Here is a 16,983-nt window from a genome sequence, read left to right as displayed (position 1 = left end):
GATGAAAATATTTGTACATGTAGCATATTTTGCTTTACTGAATAATACAAAGTTTTTCTACAGATGACACATGCGAAGGGGCATAACTCCAACAAACTCTGGGCATTTTATTTGATCATCTTAACATATAACATCCATGCACATGCTTCTACTTACCATACAGTGGCAGCAAACTATGAAAACACTTTTTAATATAGGTTGCAAGTAGCACAATCACTGGTTAACCAAACTTTTCAGAAGTGAAGGAAAATTTTTAACCTTTTTTTTTTAAAATTTAAATCATAGAAATTGAAATGTTTCTGAAATTGATTAAAATTTCCTTAAACTAATTTTTTTCCACAACTTCAGTTTCATTTGCTTACCTCAGGGGAAATTTTCTGAATCTTTGTAAGATAAAGAGTGTTTAAGAAACATATTTTGTATAATATTGTGTTAACTGTAGAGAGGCTTGATTAAAGAGCGATGAAAGTTAATCCAAGTACAAAAGACATTTATCCATGTATAAGATTATCATTCATAATAGATCACCATGAAGTATTTAACTAGAATCACCGTAAAGCAGATCTTATGCTGTCAACAAATATATAATGATATAAATGATGAAATATACCCAGTGCCGGAGTTGGATCCAGGGGATCAGGATTCAGCTGGATCCTCTTTTTAAAACTGGGACTGAAGTTTGTTATAAATGTATACAATTTCATTTTTCAAGCAAGATGTCAGGATTATGAATTAAACATTACAAAGACTGAATCAACCCCTAAGAGAAATCATAGATCCATGTCTTGTGTATATTCTTTGTGTTTAAATTTCAATTTTTGAACACAACCAATAAACTGATACATAAAACACTGCAAAATGACGTTCACCTTGTACTTCTAGACAAACATACACAGACATACATTTTGCCTGTTTGAAACCAGGAATGTGTCTTCTTTTCATAATCAGGAATGCATCATTTTCTGTAAACCATCAGAAGTTTTCCTTTTTTTTCTGTTCACAATATATCTGTAAAGTTATATCCACAATGAAGAATGTTTGTCTTGTCCAAGTCATCCAATCAGTAGTGTTAATTTTGGAGCGATCATGTCTCAGCATAAAAGGATTCAATGGTTTTGTGGTAGATCTTGCTCACAATTGGTCTTCGTAGTTTCAAAGTTGGTCCTGAAAACAGTTTTGAACACAATGAAATATGACTAGATAAAAACAGCCAGCAAGATTTACATATAGAATGCAATGTCTGACAATATGTGCAGCAGGTGGAAAAACAGTGCCCCAATTAAAGAAAGATCATCGTTTAGTTTAAATTGAGGCTGTGTCAAGTTCTGGACACTAGAAAATCTTATTTATTTAAATCTCTGTGCCTATCAAAACCCTATCAATACACAGCTGGGGAGCTATGGAGATGGATCATAATAGGCGGAAGTTTCAAAGTTGTAATGACGCAAATCTTGCAGAGTGTTTGATTACTCTTAATCTTAATACAGGTGTCAATATCCATCCATAATATTCTCATATCTTGTTGGCCATTAGGTAGTGTTGTTGACATATGACCATAATTTTCGTTAACACATATAGAAAAACCAGCACCGTTAATTGTACTGCGCACAATCAGGTATCTTTCAGACTGGTATTTTATCTTATTATTATTTTGAAAAAACAATTTGAAGCTTTGTAGGGGTTGACAAATTAAAAGATGGTACTCGGAGCGGTAGTAAATTATTTAAGGGGGAGAAATGATCAACAGTTATTCTTTATTTTTCAAATTTTCACTTAAATATTCAAACTGACACATACTGTCATTTTTTAACCTACCAAGTTCACCTCCAGGAATAGAAAAATCTTGGGGTAGGACAGACCATTTAGCAATCCTTGCCGCGCGGGAGACAGCTTTGTTGTTAGCGCGATCGATACCAGCCTGAATTGCGTTAAGGACAACAGCATCTTTATCATTTATAATGTCAGACAACTTTGTAGATTCACTTCCCACAGATTGGCACCACTGTTTGGCTTCTCTAGTGAGATTATCTGTTGGTTCCCCTGAGTCAGGATCAACAGTCACCTAAAACACAACAAAGGCCTCAACATTACCATCAGTAGCTTTTTCCATGGTTTATGTTGTTTTTACATTCATTTATAAAAACTGATAGTTTCAAACAAAAACAGAATTAAGAAAATCCAGTTTTGTTTACCTTGTATCTGATTTCGCATTTTAGGTAAGTGGGTATTTTGAATTGTAGAACAGTTTTTGTTGTGAGAAAATGATTTCTTGTGCACAATTACAAGTTGTTTAAGATTTCATAAGGTGTCAAATATTCCCAACATCCGAAAGATACTGACATTTGATACCTGTATGTATATGTGGAGGATGAAACTTTTATGAGTGGCAAACATTTCACATTAACATGTCAAATATATGAAAATGTCATCTTTTTAGTCAGGATCATACAACAGAAACAAAATTAAATAGCACATTTCAGTAAAAATTCAGAATTAGATACTGTAACAATAGGGCCAAATTTTTTCAAATCAAAGGATTTCCTGTTTCTGCTTAAAACTACAAGAACAACAATATACTTTTATATTTAGTCTCAGTAATTTCTCTATGTGAAATATGAGCCAACAACTGAGGTGCAAATTTCTTTTCTAGATTTTTCCTTTAACTTTGTTCATTTTCTTCAACAATTGTGGAACAAAGTAAAAACATATCATATCACTCTTTGCTGCCTTGATGGAAGTGCGCGAGGGTTCTTACTATGGTAGGAAACTGGATTACCAGGTGAAAACCCCTTTTCACGTCGCCTTAGGGAATCAAACTCCAGACATTTAAATAAAAGTGAGTGTGTTGTCACTGTGCAACCCAACCACTCAAAATGGTGGGTAAATTTTTCCTACACCTACCTTTAATGTGATCAACATCGACAGAAACTTGCGTTTGTCCCCAATAAGCATACAATTAGAAATGACAGGCAACTGCTCCTTAACAATGTCTTCTACTGGTACTGGTGCCACATTCTCTCCCCCAGCCGTGATGATCAGCTCTAAGGAAGCAAGAAAAGGTCAATTATAGAACTAAAGCAGTTTGACATGATTGGTTTTCAATTCTAATATATTGCTGTCTGGAAAATCTTAAGTCCAACCTGAAAAGATTTAAAATTTTGATATAATGATTTATTGAAAAATTTTTAGTCCGACATAAAAAAATTACTAAATTTATGACAGAATAATTTATCAAAAATCTTCTGTACAACATGAAAAGTTCTAAATTTCCAATATACTGATTTACTGAATAACTTCAGATCTAAATAGAAATTTCTTAAATTTCTGACACACTGACACATCGAAAAAATCTAACATGAGAAGCTGTTGTTATTCCAGGCACAGTGATGTATTGAAACTTCTTCCAACTAGAGAAGTTCTAAGTTTCTACTGCATTAATCTTTTGAAATGTGTTTAATTTGACATTCAAAACATACAGAAATTATTTGAGCTTTAAATATCATATTTGAAGATATTAAATAATTCCTCTTTCCACCATCTTCCCTAACATGAATTAAAATGAGTTACCCTTTTTACGCCCAGTAATATAGAGAAAGTTGTCTTTGTCCTTTTTGCCGATGTCACCAGATTGTAACCAGCCATCAGAGTCAAAAGCCTCTTCATTCTTTTCAGCATTGTTCAAGTAACCCATGAATACATGCCGACCTTGCATACATATCTAACACAGAAAGATGAAAATTATCACAAGATCTTCAAGTAGAAATTTATAACAACTTCTGTATCAGGATTAGCTTTGGCCGTGTGACCATACAGTGGTACAAAATTAAACTTATTTTTTCTGTTTAGTTGAGCGGCAGTTGTAGACACGTTTGGCTGTAAATCGTTTACCTGAACTATGTTGGAGATGTCCTAATTCCATAAGTTGTTGATTTTTTTCACCTTATGTTTGTACTCATTACCACATCTAACTTACAACCAAACTTTATATCATAAAATCTTTAAATTTAATTTAAGCATTTTTTATGAATTTGTTATGTTTATTGCCAGCCTATAGAAAGCATATCTAAGTATTTATGTATGTATTGAGATTGGAAACATGCACAGGCTGTCAACCACGTCTTCTTCAAAATATCAGAAGAATATAGGAATATTTTTTCAACAAATATAGCAGGTTTTTGCTAGTTTTGAAGCAACATATAGGAGTTTTCCAAACGAAAATCATTTCATCCAAAGGCATTTATACTAACAATCTTTACCTTCACTTACTTTTTCTATAATAATCAATGATTAAAAACTACAACAACATCACAATCCAGGCAAAGAGCTGCTGCATAGCTCATCATCATCATCATCATCATCATCATCATCATTTGGATGAGCACCTAAAAGGCCAATATCCTTTGTACTGCCTTGCAAGGTGCCCATACAGGTGTTAAAGAGATGCACTGAAACATTTTCTGGTGGCTGGTGATGCTGTTAAAGACTTAAGAATTCTCTCAAATAAAGAAGCCAAAAAATAGAAAAATACAGGAAAAAGGTCTTTCAAAATATTGGTTTTTGAACCAGAATATAGGGAAATATAGGAATATAGGAATCGGTTGACAGCCTGCATACATATAATAGGTAAAATTACATATCAATACATACAACATTCTTAAAGGATGTGACTAACTCAATATATCCATTTTCTACATAAAAACATATTAATCAGTGGATGCTTAAAAGGGGTGTATCTCTAAATACCATCCAAGTCAAAATAAGAGATCCCAGAGGGATCTTGGCGCCCACCATTTGAGGATCTGTTTTCAGTTCTTGAAGATTTGTTTATTTTTTTGTTTTTGTGTTGTAAATGTTCATGAACTGGTCTTCATTGAATGTACTCAATGATGGCACAAGATATTTTTATAGGGATATAGTGATAAAATGAACAGCCTTTATTAAGTTGTATACTTATTAAATTCAAAATGGATGATGATGGTGATGATGATGATGATGGTGATGATGATGATGATGATGATGATGATGATGATGATGATGATGATGATGATGATGATGATGATGATGATGATGATGATGATGATGATGATGATGATGATGATGATGATGATGATGATGATGATGATGATGATGATGATGATGATGATGATGATGATGATGATGATGATGATGATGATGATGAAATGATGCACATGTACAAGAGCGCAACAAGTATAATAAAAGTTCAAAGTTTTTTAAAACTATATTTTTTTTTTTAAATTTTTATATTTTATTTTATTACATTAATGTTTTTGTAACACCAACACTTAAATATCAGGAATTATTGACATTTTTAATAAATCAATTCTTCTGTTACTTCTCATGTGTCAACACATATGCCATTAACTCAATTCATTGCATGGTTTAGTATACATACCCTGAACAGTGTATTTATCAATGTTTACTTAATTTAGAAAATCTGATACTTGAGAATGACTGATCATCTGGGTAAGAAATAGCCATAAAACAATTACTCGCTGTTCAAATCCAAGATGGAGGCCTATAGGCCATTTTGTTTTTCAGATCATTCTAAATATGGGACAATGCTTAACTAGGTACCAAGAGGAAGCTAAATATGAAATTTGAGAAGGATCCTGTCACAGCCATAACAAACTACTGTATTACTGTTGACATCCAAGATGGCTGCCTGTGGGCCACCTTGATTTCAAATCAGTCCAAAAAAGGTACAATGCACAACTAGGGACCAAGGGAAACCAATACCTATGAAATATCAGAAGGATCCATCCAGTACTTCCTCAGAAATAGCAGTAACAAGATTTTACTCTCAAAATCCAAGATGGCTGCCTGTTAGCCATCTTGATTTCGGATCAGTCCAAAAAAAGGTAAAATGCACAATTAGGGACCAAGGGGAACCTGCATATGAAATTTGAGAAAGATCCATCCAGTATTTTCCCAGAAATAGTGATAACAAACTTTTACTTTCAAAATCCAAGATGGACGTCTGTGGGCCATCTTGAATTCAAATCAGTCCAAAAAAGGTATACTGCACAACTAAGGACCAAGGGGAAGCTTCATATGAAATTTGACAAAGATCCATCCAGTACTTTCTCAGAAATAGCGGTAACAAACTTTTACTTTCAAAATAAAAGATGGTTGACAAGCAGCCATCTTGAATTCGGATCATTCCAAAAAGGTATAATGCACAAATAGGGACCAAAGGGAACCTGTATATGAAATTTGAGAAAGATCCATCCAGTACTTTCTCAGAAATAGCGGTAACAAACTTTTACTTTCAAAATAAAAGATGGCCGCCTGTACAGTTAAATAAGAACGGAGCAGCATTCATCCACAGATAGACAGATGGACACATTTATTCTTAAGACTAGAAGAACTCTCATGTTTTTGCAAAGTGTATAAAACATTCTACCTCTCCATTTCCTTCATCATCCTTGTCAGCCAGTTTGGTGTGTACCCCTGGTATTTCTTTGCCAACACTGCTCAGCCTGAAGCAATCATTAGTCCCTATAGTGTGAGGACCTATAGGAAAATGCAAGTATTCACCACATCAAAAAACTTTGATATCTTGTCAAATCACTCAAATACATCAGGGGACATAACTCAGATTAGGACTGTACATAACTAAAAAACAGGAGGATGAAATGTAAGTTGAAATAACTCAATGCTAACGGCAAAATTGCAATAGTAATAGGATGTAATATAAAGGTAAGATCACAGACATCCAATACAAAAAGAAATATTATGGGAGATATATTAACAGTAATATAATTCAAGTTCAAATTAGCCGTAAATAAAGCCTTGATTCAAAAGGACAGAGGTCAAATGTAAGGAGACATAAGGCGTATAAAGGAGAATAAGGAAAGGAAATTTGTATGTAAAGGGGGAAAACATATGGATGATGTATCTGAGAAATAAGAGAGACAAAACTCTAATGTAAGAGAAGAGATCTTAGACATAAGGGAATATAACTGGAGACAACCCAGGTCGAAAGGGGACATAACCCAAATGGAGGAGGACAGAGCCTAGATAGATGGGGAAATGACCAACTGATGGAGACATTGCAAGACTGGGGGACATGACCCAGACGGATTGGGTCACAACCAAGATGGAGGAGGGACAAAGCCCAGATGGATGTGGACATTACCGACATGGAGGAAGATATAACCCAGATGGAGGGGGGACATTATCCAGAAAGATTGGAACACAAACCAGTTGGTGAGGGACTCAGTTCAGATGGAAAGAGACATAACCCAGACTGAAAGGGTCATAACTTAGGTGGCAGGGAACATAAGCCAGATTGAGCTGGACATAACCCAGATGGTGGGAGACATAACCCAGATGGTGGGAGACATAACCAAGATGGAGGGAGACATAATCCAGATGGAGAGAGATATAATCCAGACGGAGGGAGACATAATCCAGATGGAGAGAGATATAATCCAGATGGAGGGAGACATAACCCAGATGGGCACATAATCCAGATGGAGGGAGACATAACCCAGATGGAGAGAGACATAGCCCAGATGGAGGGAGACATAACCCAAATGGGCACATAATCCAGATGGAGGGAGACAATCCAGATGGAGGGAGACATAACCCAGATGGAGGGAGACATAGCCCAGATGGAGGGAGACATAACCCAAATGGGCACATAATCCAGATGGAGGGAGACATAATCCAGATGGAGGGAGACATAACCCAGATGGAGGGAGACATAACCCAGAGATGGAGGGAGACATAGCCAAAATGGGCACATAATCCAGATGGAGGGAGACATAACCCAGATGGAGTGAGACATAACCCAGATGGAGGGAGACATAACCTAGAGATGGAGGGAGACATAACCCAGAGATGGAGGGAGACATAATCCAGATGGAGGGAGACATAACCAAGATGGAGGGAGACATAATCCAGATGGAGGGAGACATAACCCAGATGGAGGGAGACATAATCCAGATGGAGGGGGAAATAACCCAGATTGAGGGAGACATAATCCAGATGGAGGGAGACATAACCCAGATGGAGGGAGACATAACCAAGATGGGCACATAACCCAGATGGAGGGAGACATAATCCAGATGGAAAGGGACATGACCACAATGGAAGCGGACCTAGCTTTTATAACAAACAAGGGCTCATAACTCACCAGTGCTTTCGCTCATGCCATACACCTCCAATACTGTGATGTCAAAGCTGTAGAAGAACTCCAGGGTGTCTTTCATGATGGGAGCTGCTCCAGACACACAGATCCTGCATCGATCAAGCCCCATCTCCTTTTTTATCGGACGGAACAATAATGAATTAGCTAAACCCCAAAACCATGGAAGTGACCGACTGCAAAACAAATATTACATTTAAATATAATCAGTGTCTTATTCATTCAGTGTCTGACAAAGCATTTTGGTTTTTGTTTTTTCATATTCTTTATTTGTTTTGATCCCTCTTCAGAGCCATTTAAAAGATTTTAATTCAATTTTCTTAAACCTGACACAATATATACAGAGAAACAAAAACTTCAAACTAAAATCTCACTTTTCCATTTTTGCCATCACACCCTCTTTGCCTTTTCCCTTCGCCCATGCTCCAATCTTTTTTTTGATCCCTTTCACTTCTTGACTCTTCTCCTGCATCTTCTCTGCAAACTTTTCCCATACTCTGGGTACTCCCAGGAAGGCAGTGGGACGAACTTCCTTCAACGTGTCTTTCAGGGAACCCTGTATTAGGTAGATTATTTTTACTGAAAATCAAGTCAACCCATTGAAAGGTAATAATGTTTTATTTCCTTTACTGCATCTTCCAGTGTTTTTGTGAAATAATTCTACTGTAAACCAAGTAAATTGAGAGGAAGGTGGTAAGGCCAAACCTCTTATAAAAGGCTTTAAGGAAATCCAGAATCATATGAAAATGATATTTAGTAATAACAGAATCATAATCAATCCACTCTAACCAGTATTCATAAAGCAAAACATCAATATTCCTTGAAATTCATGGTGTTTCTATGGTAATGAGAAATACTTTAATAGAGAGTGTCTAAACATTGTGTATTTGTTGCGTTATATTGAACCAATCATCGCAGCTGTACAAAAGTTCTAATTCTTAAACATCTGTAAAATAACTGTACACCATGGATCAACATGTACATAGAATCAGCTACAAAACCAACCAGGAAATTTTCTATGAGTGTCAAATGAATGATTGTTAAATCAATCTAAGTTCATTTTCTTAACAGAAGGTGATGAAGGAAAAATAAACAATTGAAGGCAGGAGGTGACGAAGGAAAAATAAACAATCGAAGGCAGGAGGTGACGAAGGAAAAATAAACAATCGAAGGCAGGAGGTGACGAAGGAAAAATAAACAATCGAAGGCAGGAGGTGACGAAGGAAAAATAAACAATTGAAGGCAGGAGGTGACGAAGGAAAAATAAACAACCAAAGAGAATTCTTCAACATAACTATCAGATACCACCACAGGACCAACAGCAACTGTCAGAAAGTCTTAATTTAATTTGATCATTCAGAATGAAAGCAAGAAAACAGAAATTCGGGTAACTACCAACAGGGCACATTTTAAAAACTTTGTTTTTGTTTTTTGTCTACTAGGTATATATATAACTTAAATCTGAATAACCTTTTCCAGGCATAAATGTTAGCTTTAATTCATGACCATGTTAATTGGTGATTATGTTAATCTTATAGATATAAATAGCATACATAATTCCCATGAAAAAACGTACAGTTTGTGACACATATTTCATAAAATATGATTAAGTAATTTACAAAAGTTGACAAGCATGCAACAAATAGTGAGTACATCAACATAGTTATTCCACATGCAAACTAAAAAACATACAAAACACATCAATGTGTTTAATGATATATGGTTCCTGTAAAAAAACTGCCCATGCCTTGTGTTGAAACCAGAAACTCATGCAAAATGTTAATAACAATCACATATTGCCAAAACAACAACTGTATAAATTATGCATGCCAATTTAAACAAAAAACATAGGATTCACTGCCCATTTTCATGCCAAGTATGAACAACAAACCTTAAGAGCATCTGCCTGAGCAAAGTACACAGTCATGGCATGTACTAGAGGGAGGTACAGATCAATAATTTGGGCCGCTACATGGCTCAAGGGGAGATAACTCACACCAACATCTGCATTGAAAGCCAACTTACTAATCTCCCCAACTCTCTGTGTAGTCCAGGTCAACTGTAGTGGGAAGAAACACTATAAGGTTAATCTAAGATTTCACTAAAGCTATAACTGAGGTCCTTGCTGTACCATCTCACATCAAAGTATATAATTCTTATAATTCATCCTCGTTACTGATTATGACATTACACAAATCATATTATTTATTATAACATTTATCAAAGATTCATTACAAATGCCAACAAGGAAATTTCCCAAATGTAATTTTTTTTTATGTTCTTAAAAATTTCATTTTTGAATTTTGTCTCCAAAATAATGACACCCATTCATAGGCCATAACCTAGTTCCTCTAATTCTCTACCTTAGTCTTATATTTTTAATCACATTATGTTGTTCTGTATACTGTGTGTTTGTTGGTACAACAAGCAGAACAGTTTTGTCAAATAAAATTACAGCACAAACCTTGAGTGCATCACGATCAGCAAAATACACAGCCATACCATAAGACATTGGGATATGAAGATCAATCATCTGTGCAGCTACATGACTCAGGGGCAGATAACTTACAATCACTTCCATTTGAAAAACAGCGCCCTGATGCCGTCCGAAGTACTTTGCAGTCCATGTCAGCTATAGAACGTTTTAGTTGGTCAGACATTATTTTACAAAGAATGTTTACAGTATTAATAAACAAATAGATAGAACTATTGTTAGATAAATGATACAAATAAGTTCATAAATCATATTTATTCTTTCACTAATTCAACAAACACATAAGACTTGTCTAATCACTAAGTATATTCTGTAAATAAAAAAAAACTTCCAAGAGGAGTTTTACATACCAAATTCCAAAGTCAAGTCCTAGAAAATATTTATAAAACATAAAAGCTCTCATTTCTTTGTAAGCGAGAACTTGATCCGGTGTAGAACTTCAAACAAAAGCTGCGGGTGTCATGATAAAATGGAGTATTATCGACCAAATCGGTTGTGCGGTTCTCAAAAGAGCATGATAGAATGGACAAAGGTAACACTAAATGCTCCCACTGCCCACTCTGGTCAAAAAAGGATCGAGAGCATAAAAAAATTTGTATTTGTTAAATTTCCTTATAATCAAGAGACAGCATTAAAATACTTATAAATGAGACTCACATTATCATGACTAAGCATCACTCCCTTGGGGTTGCCTGTAGTTCCTGACTGCAAGGCAAAAATTGAATCTCACTATTATTAATCAAAATGAGATAATGGCAGAATAAAAAGATAAGCATGAGGTCATTTGCTTTATTACATATGCAGATGTATAAAATATTTAAGAAGATACAACAAAGCGAGTTTTTCTTTCGTCCTAAATAAATGTGAATAAAACCCATTATTCTGTAAACTTGACTTCTTTTTCTGATTGCTCATATTTTTATGGTTTCAAATATAACTGGATCATTTTCACATTAATAGACAAACATATGATCATATGAATTATATTTTAGGATATTTGTTTGATTTGAAAATGAAATTGACCTCAGAAGTGAAAATGAATAACAAGACTACTTACTGTGTATATGAGGGTGCAGGCCTTGTTTGGTGCCTGCAGCTGCAGTCGTTCTTCAAGTTCCGAGTCCTGGACTTGTTCAGCCAGTGCCATCATTTCGCTCCACTGAAATGGATACACAATGAATACAATGACTACATGATCACTCTCTTCAGTATGAAGCTTACTAGCACAAGATGGTAAGGAAATGACTGCCCTTTTCACAATTTCATGTACGCTCGAGTAATCAAAAGGGATGTCTAGGTGAATGGCAAGTGTTTTACTACTGTGCAACTTGACCATGTTTCTTGGTGTAGTTGGGATAGTACATTGTATAGAAGATCACCATTTGACCTGCTTTCACTATAATTTCATCATTAATCAGACTTTTTTCCACCTTAGTGTACAAAGTTTTACACAGTACAGTCAAAAGTCCTCTTGATTCATTACCATTTCCAACACTTTATACATAAGTACAAGTATATTTCACACAGGTCATTGGCCTGATGAAGGTGACAGTGTAGTCATCAAAACATTCCACATAAATTTCCTACTGGCAGTGTTATAAGAATTTCTATTCTTCCTATCTCTCTGGTCTTACCGAGTAGATATTGTCCCTCCTCTCAGCCACCTCCCCTGTATACTGAACTATAGCCTTGAGGTGTGGCAGGTTGTCCCAGACCTTCAAAATCTTTTGGAGCTGTTGATTATTCTCCACTACCAAGATATTAGCCTCACAATCAGCAGCCACATACTGACAAGCCTCTGGAGTGTTAGTGGTATAAATACCTGTAGCAAATCCCCTGCAAAAGTAGATGTGAATATTACAAACACAAAGAAATATAATTTTTTCTTTTATAAAGAACATTTTCTCAATCAGTCTCACCATTAATCTGTCTTAATTTTGTCACACACTGTGCTGTAAGGTAGCAAGAACAACACCAATGTTTTCATGAGTTATACCATGATATAAGAAGCCAAATGGGTCAAATTATTACCAATTTCTTATCTAGCAACTGTAAACTTTACTTCAAAGTGTGAAGTGAAGTAGACTGAACACAGATTTATTGCAAGATGGCAACTGGTATAATTCAGCAATTTATGACAAAAGCAGAAAATGTCTGTCTTCAACACCCATGCATGATGACATTTGACCTTTAAACCTTGACCGATGACCATCTGAACATGAAAAAGTGTAGAATTTGATGTTACGATACTGTTGTGTAAATTGATGTGACGACATTATGGTCTAAATATTAAAGAAATCTATTTTATTTTGAATAGAACCTAATGAAACCGGATAGACGAACACAGGTCACATTTGCACCCCCATGAAATGATATAGAACACTCTTGAAAGATCTTACATGCACAACTTTTTTTTTAATTTACTTGAATTATAAACATGGATACCAAACTTCATATCTCCTATGTTTCTATGTTTCGGAAAAATATCCTGATTTGCAAACGTCCTGTTTTAGTTATCTCCCTTGCATTGAAAACTGAAATAGGAAGATAGTGTTCCACTAGAGTAAAAGTATCTTTTAATCATATGAGTGTTTCTGAGTGTTCTTTCGATTCCACTTTTAGTAACGGATTTAAAACTTACCCTGCGAATATGGCACCTAAGTCAGCTATAAACCATTCGGGCGAGTTAAATCCAATGATTCCAACACCATGGTATGGTTCCAGGCCAAGCTACAAATGACAAAATTTAAATTAAATAATGAAATAATTCAACTTTATTGAAATAATACAAATATCAATTTTAGCAGACCTGACATTAGTAAAAAAATATTTCAGTTTGTTTTTATGGGATTTTAAAACTTTTCCTTTATGTATTTTAAGTGGCCACTGTTTTTTACTGTGAATAGAAGGATATGCTGCAAACCTTCTGGATAAGTTATATCATCAGATTTCTCCATCAATAATCCAAGGAGGCAACACATTTTTAGGACAATGACACCTTGTCAGATAATTATTGTATAGTTCAGGTTACTCTAGACAACTTGTGCCTATTAACAGACATTTTTAAAACCTAATTATTCAAATCCATAGATAATCTAGACATAAAAAAAAAATTTGGTCTATATACCTTAGGCTGGTTTTCCCTACTTAGTCTTGATTCTACACTGTCATTGCCTTATGGCAAAAACATTAACATTTTGATAATTGTGTAAACTTTTATCAACAGGTACAATTCAACCTAGTTCTCTCTCTCCCTCTTGTACCCCTCCCCTACCCCTCCTTCCCTTTACATATTAATGGTATCATCAATACTTTTGTGTACCTACCTTGATGAACGCCTTAGCCACACGACGGACATCGTCATAGTACTGCTTATATGTCCATCTTACCCACACTCCATCTCTCTTCACACCTACAGACATAGAATACAGGTGGATAAGAAATATTGTATTGAATGGTCAAGATGAACAGTAATAAAGGTGCATAATTGAAATATGCAACACTGAGTGGTCAAGATTTAAACTGTAATATAGAATGGTCAGGACAGACAGGGGTCAGTATGCACTTGTATTTACAAAATGCTCATCTATTTCTCATAGTGATACTAAAAGTACCTTAGAAATATACAGTTGGGACCAGTTTCAGAATAAATCTTTGAAATGAGCAGGACCTTTAGTTTAAAGTGCTGGAACCTTAGATCATGTATGAGCTTAACAGAAAAAACGTAGACTCATCATAGTTCAATTTATGTGTACATTTTATTTGAACAAAGAGAAAACAGCACCTCACACCTGGTGCTGAATAGGATGTGTCTATTTAGTTAGCATACCCACTACTTAAGCTGAAGGGATAGATATTTCTCTGCGTTGTTCATACCTAGAGCTGTAGCATTAGGAGCTTTGTCTACAGTGCCTTTGAAAACACTTGGAACAGTTTGTGGTTTCATAGCACCGGGTCCAGTTTCGTCCATTCGGAGCTTGACCGCATCATCTCTCTGTGTTGTGAACTGTGATGTGGCTGGCATTAGATCATCAATACCTGAATATAAGTAAAGCTATACATAAGACTGGCAAATCAGTCAATTTGTTTTCTTTTCATTTCTTTTCTAAGCTATGATGAGAATTTAGTCTAACTTTTCCAACTTTAATTTCAAATTTATAAATAATGTTTGTGATACACAACTATACCAGATACGTTTTAACAGGAATTGAATGAATCACAGACCAATCAAATTTCCAAAGCATGCAAGAAATTAAAGTTCTTACATTTTTAAAATATTTTAACAAATAGGGCCTGTATTGCATGCCTGGTTTGGTTTGATCACTACTGCTTTATCCATAATGAAGAAGGAGGATTTTAAAGGTTTACTTCTATTTTCCCCTAAATGGCGCTGCTCTTCTGTCCCAAGGGGTTTAGATCTGTGGCTTACACCAAATAGAACCGTTTAAATCCAATAATATCTCAGAACAGATTTTCTCAGAATCTCTTTATTCCCCCAAAAAGAAAGAACTTATATATTTACTCTCATTTCCTCTATTGGAGCCCCTCTCCTTCCCCAATTTACAAATTTGTATTTTTCTTCCTGAAGAATGCTCCTGAACGAAGTTGGTCCATATACCTTTATCCCAACAGAAGAAGGATTTTCCCTTTCTATTTTTATATCCTCCATTAAATTCGCAGTTATTTATGACCAGCTGCAAATTGGTAGAAAAAATTGATGGATGGCTGACTGACACTGCATCATGCCCTAAGCTCACATGTCCACTCCGGCCAAGTGAGATAAAAAAAAATAACAGTTCCAACTTACTGCTTCGTTTTGGTGCAGATCCATTGACGGTTATTTTTCCATTAGAAGAACCATTGGCCTTGACCTCTATAGGAGTGGTATTCTTGACCTTGACCTCTTCATTAGTGATAATAACTTCATCACTAGCATTACCATTGACTTTAATGTCACCGTTGGTGGTACTTGAAACATTGCCTTTCTCATTACCATTAACAAATATCTCTCCCTTCCCGACATCTGCATCCTTGTCATTGATGATTTTGACATTACCTCCGATTGGCTCAGATGGTGGCGGTGATAAATTGTTGTTTTCAAAAGGTTTGATTTCTTCAATCTGGACTCTACAATACCGCATCAAAACAAACATCTATTACCAAAACACACTGTAGTGAACTTGAATCAGTAAGATTACAAGTGATACAGTTCTTCATACCACTTATTTGATAATAAAAATATTCAGTAAAAGATTTTTTCTCTCACGAAAATGTGAAATAATTTCATATGCACATTTCTTTGTTTCCTGAAAACATTTCAACAAAGATTAGAATCGTGTACATTTATACTATAATATACACCCAAGTTATATAACAAATATGCTCTGTATAGATCTACAGCTACGATGATGTAGTAAATTTATTCATAAAACCAGCGTCTGTTGCTGTTATGTTGGCTCATAGTTAGAGTATTCATTTCTCATATTCTGATTTCATGCAGTAAAATATTTGCAACTTTAGTCACTTCATCAAATTAGTTTAAAGTTCTCTAGCATAAAATTTAGCTGGATCCATCTGTTTTATATCTTGTTAGCATATTTATGGTAAGTGAAGTTTGAATTCATATTAGCTGTCTCAGCCTGACTATATCATATATGTAAGTGACCAGGATGATACTTATATGTTATCAATGTTGAATACCTACTCCACTTCTTCCACGCCTGCAGAAGGCAAAGTATCCACGTCAGCCATTTTTAGTTATACTTCCTCTTACTCCAGTTTGAATGACTGCAAATATAAATGTGTACATGTACTTGCAGAATTTCTATTTTATCTCATTCCAATGGTTATATATATCCTTTGTTATTATTTTTTGTTTGTTTCACAACCCGTACCATTCAAACGACTTTCCCAAGATGTCAAAATGTGAATGGAAAAACAGATTCACAAGCAATGAAGAAAATTCCAACATGTCAACAGAATTAATTAAAGTCAATAAAACTAGGGCAAGCTATGTACAAAAGAAATATTCACACAGAGACTCCTGAAAAAGTACAAGGAGAATAAGATAAAGTGTTCCTGAACAGTAAATGTATTCTGCTTCATCAACCACACCTACAATATAATTTTTGGTAAATTCAAGTAGATAATGTCACATTCCCAAATGAGAAGGTAAACAACAATGGAACCAACAGGTAGACTAAGAAACATCAAACACGTCTAGCTTAATATTGTACAATAAAAAAAATGTTGTCTAATGAGATCATGATGATTGTAAAACTTTGTCATGTCATGTAACCATAAGGAGTGAGCACAA

General features: G+C 35.1%; 1 protein-coding gene across 1 annotated transcript; it reads right to left on the bottom strand.

Moving 5' to 3' along the window:
- Positions 1 to 1,084: 1,084 nt before the first annotated feature.
- Positions 1,085 to 16,433, bottom strand: LOC132555516 (long-chain-fatty-acid--CoA ligase ACSBG2-like). The gene is made up of 16 exons (XM_060219865.1): positions 16,372 to 16,433; positions 15,475 to 15,794; positions 14,544 to 14,705; positions 13,994 to 14,079; positions 13,309 to 13,397; positions 12,302 to 12,503; positions 11,725 to 11,826; positions 11,325 to 11,372; positions 10,065 to 10,232; positions 8,548 to 8,729; positions 8,162 to 8,349; positions 6,425 to 6,534; positions 3,568 to 3,718; positions 2,902 to 3,041; positions 1,816 to 2,062; positions 1,085 to 1,164 (listed from the first exon to the last, which is right to left on the bottom strand). Exons 1-16 carry the CDS (start codon positions 16,416 to 16,418, stop codon positions 1,085 to 1,087), a joined length of 2,322 nt encoding a protein of 773 aa, XP_060075848.1. The 5' UTR covers positions 16,419 to 16,433.
- Between the last annotated feature and the right edge of the window lie 550 nt (positions 16,434 to 16,983).

Source organism: Ylistrum balloti, unplaced genomic scaffold (assembly GCF_031769215.1).
Source record: "Ylistrum balloti isolate Yb309-2 unplaced genomic scaffold, AGI_CSIRO_Ybal_v1 Utg370502, whole genome shotgun sequence".
Taxonomy (NCBI): domain Eukaryota; kingdom Metazoa; phylum Mollusca; class Bivalvia; order Pectinida; family Pectinidae; genus Ylistrum; species Ylistrum balloti.
This window is presented reverse-complemented; position numbering and strand designations above follow the sequence as displayed.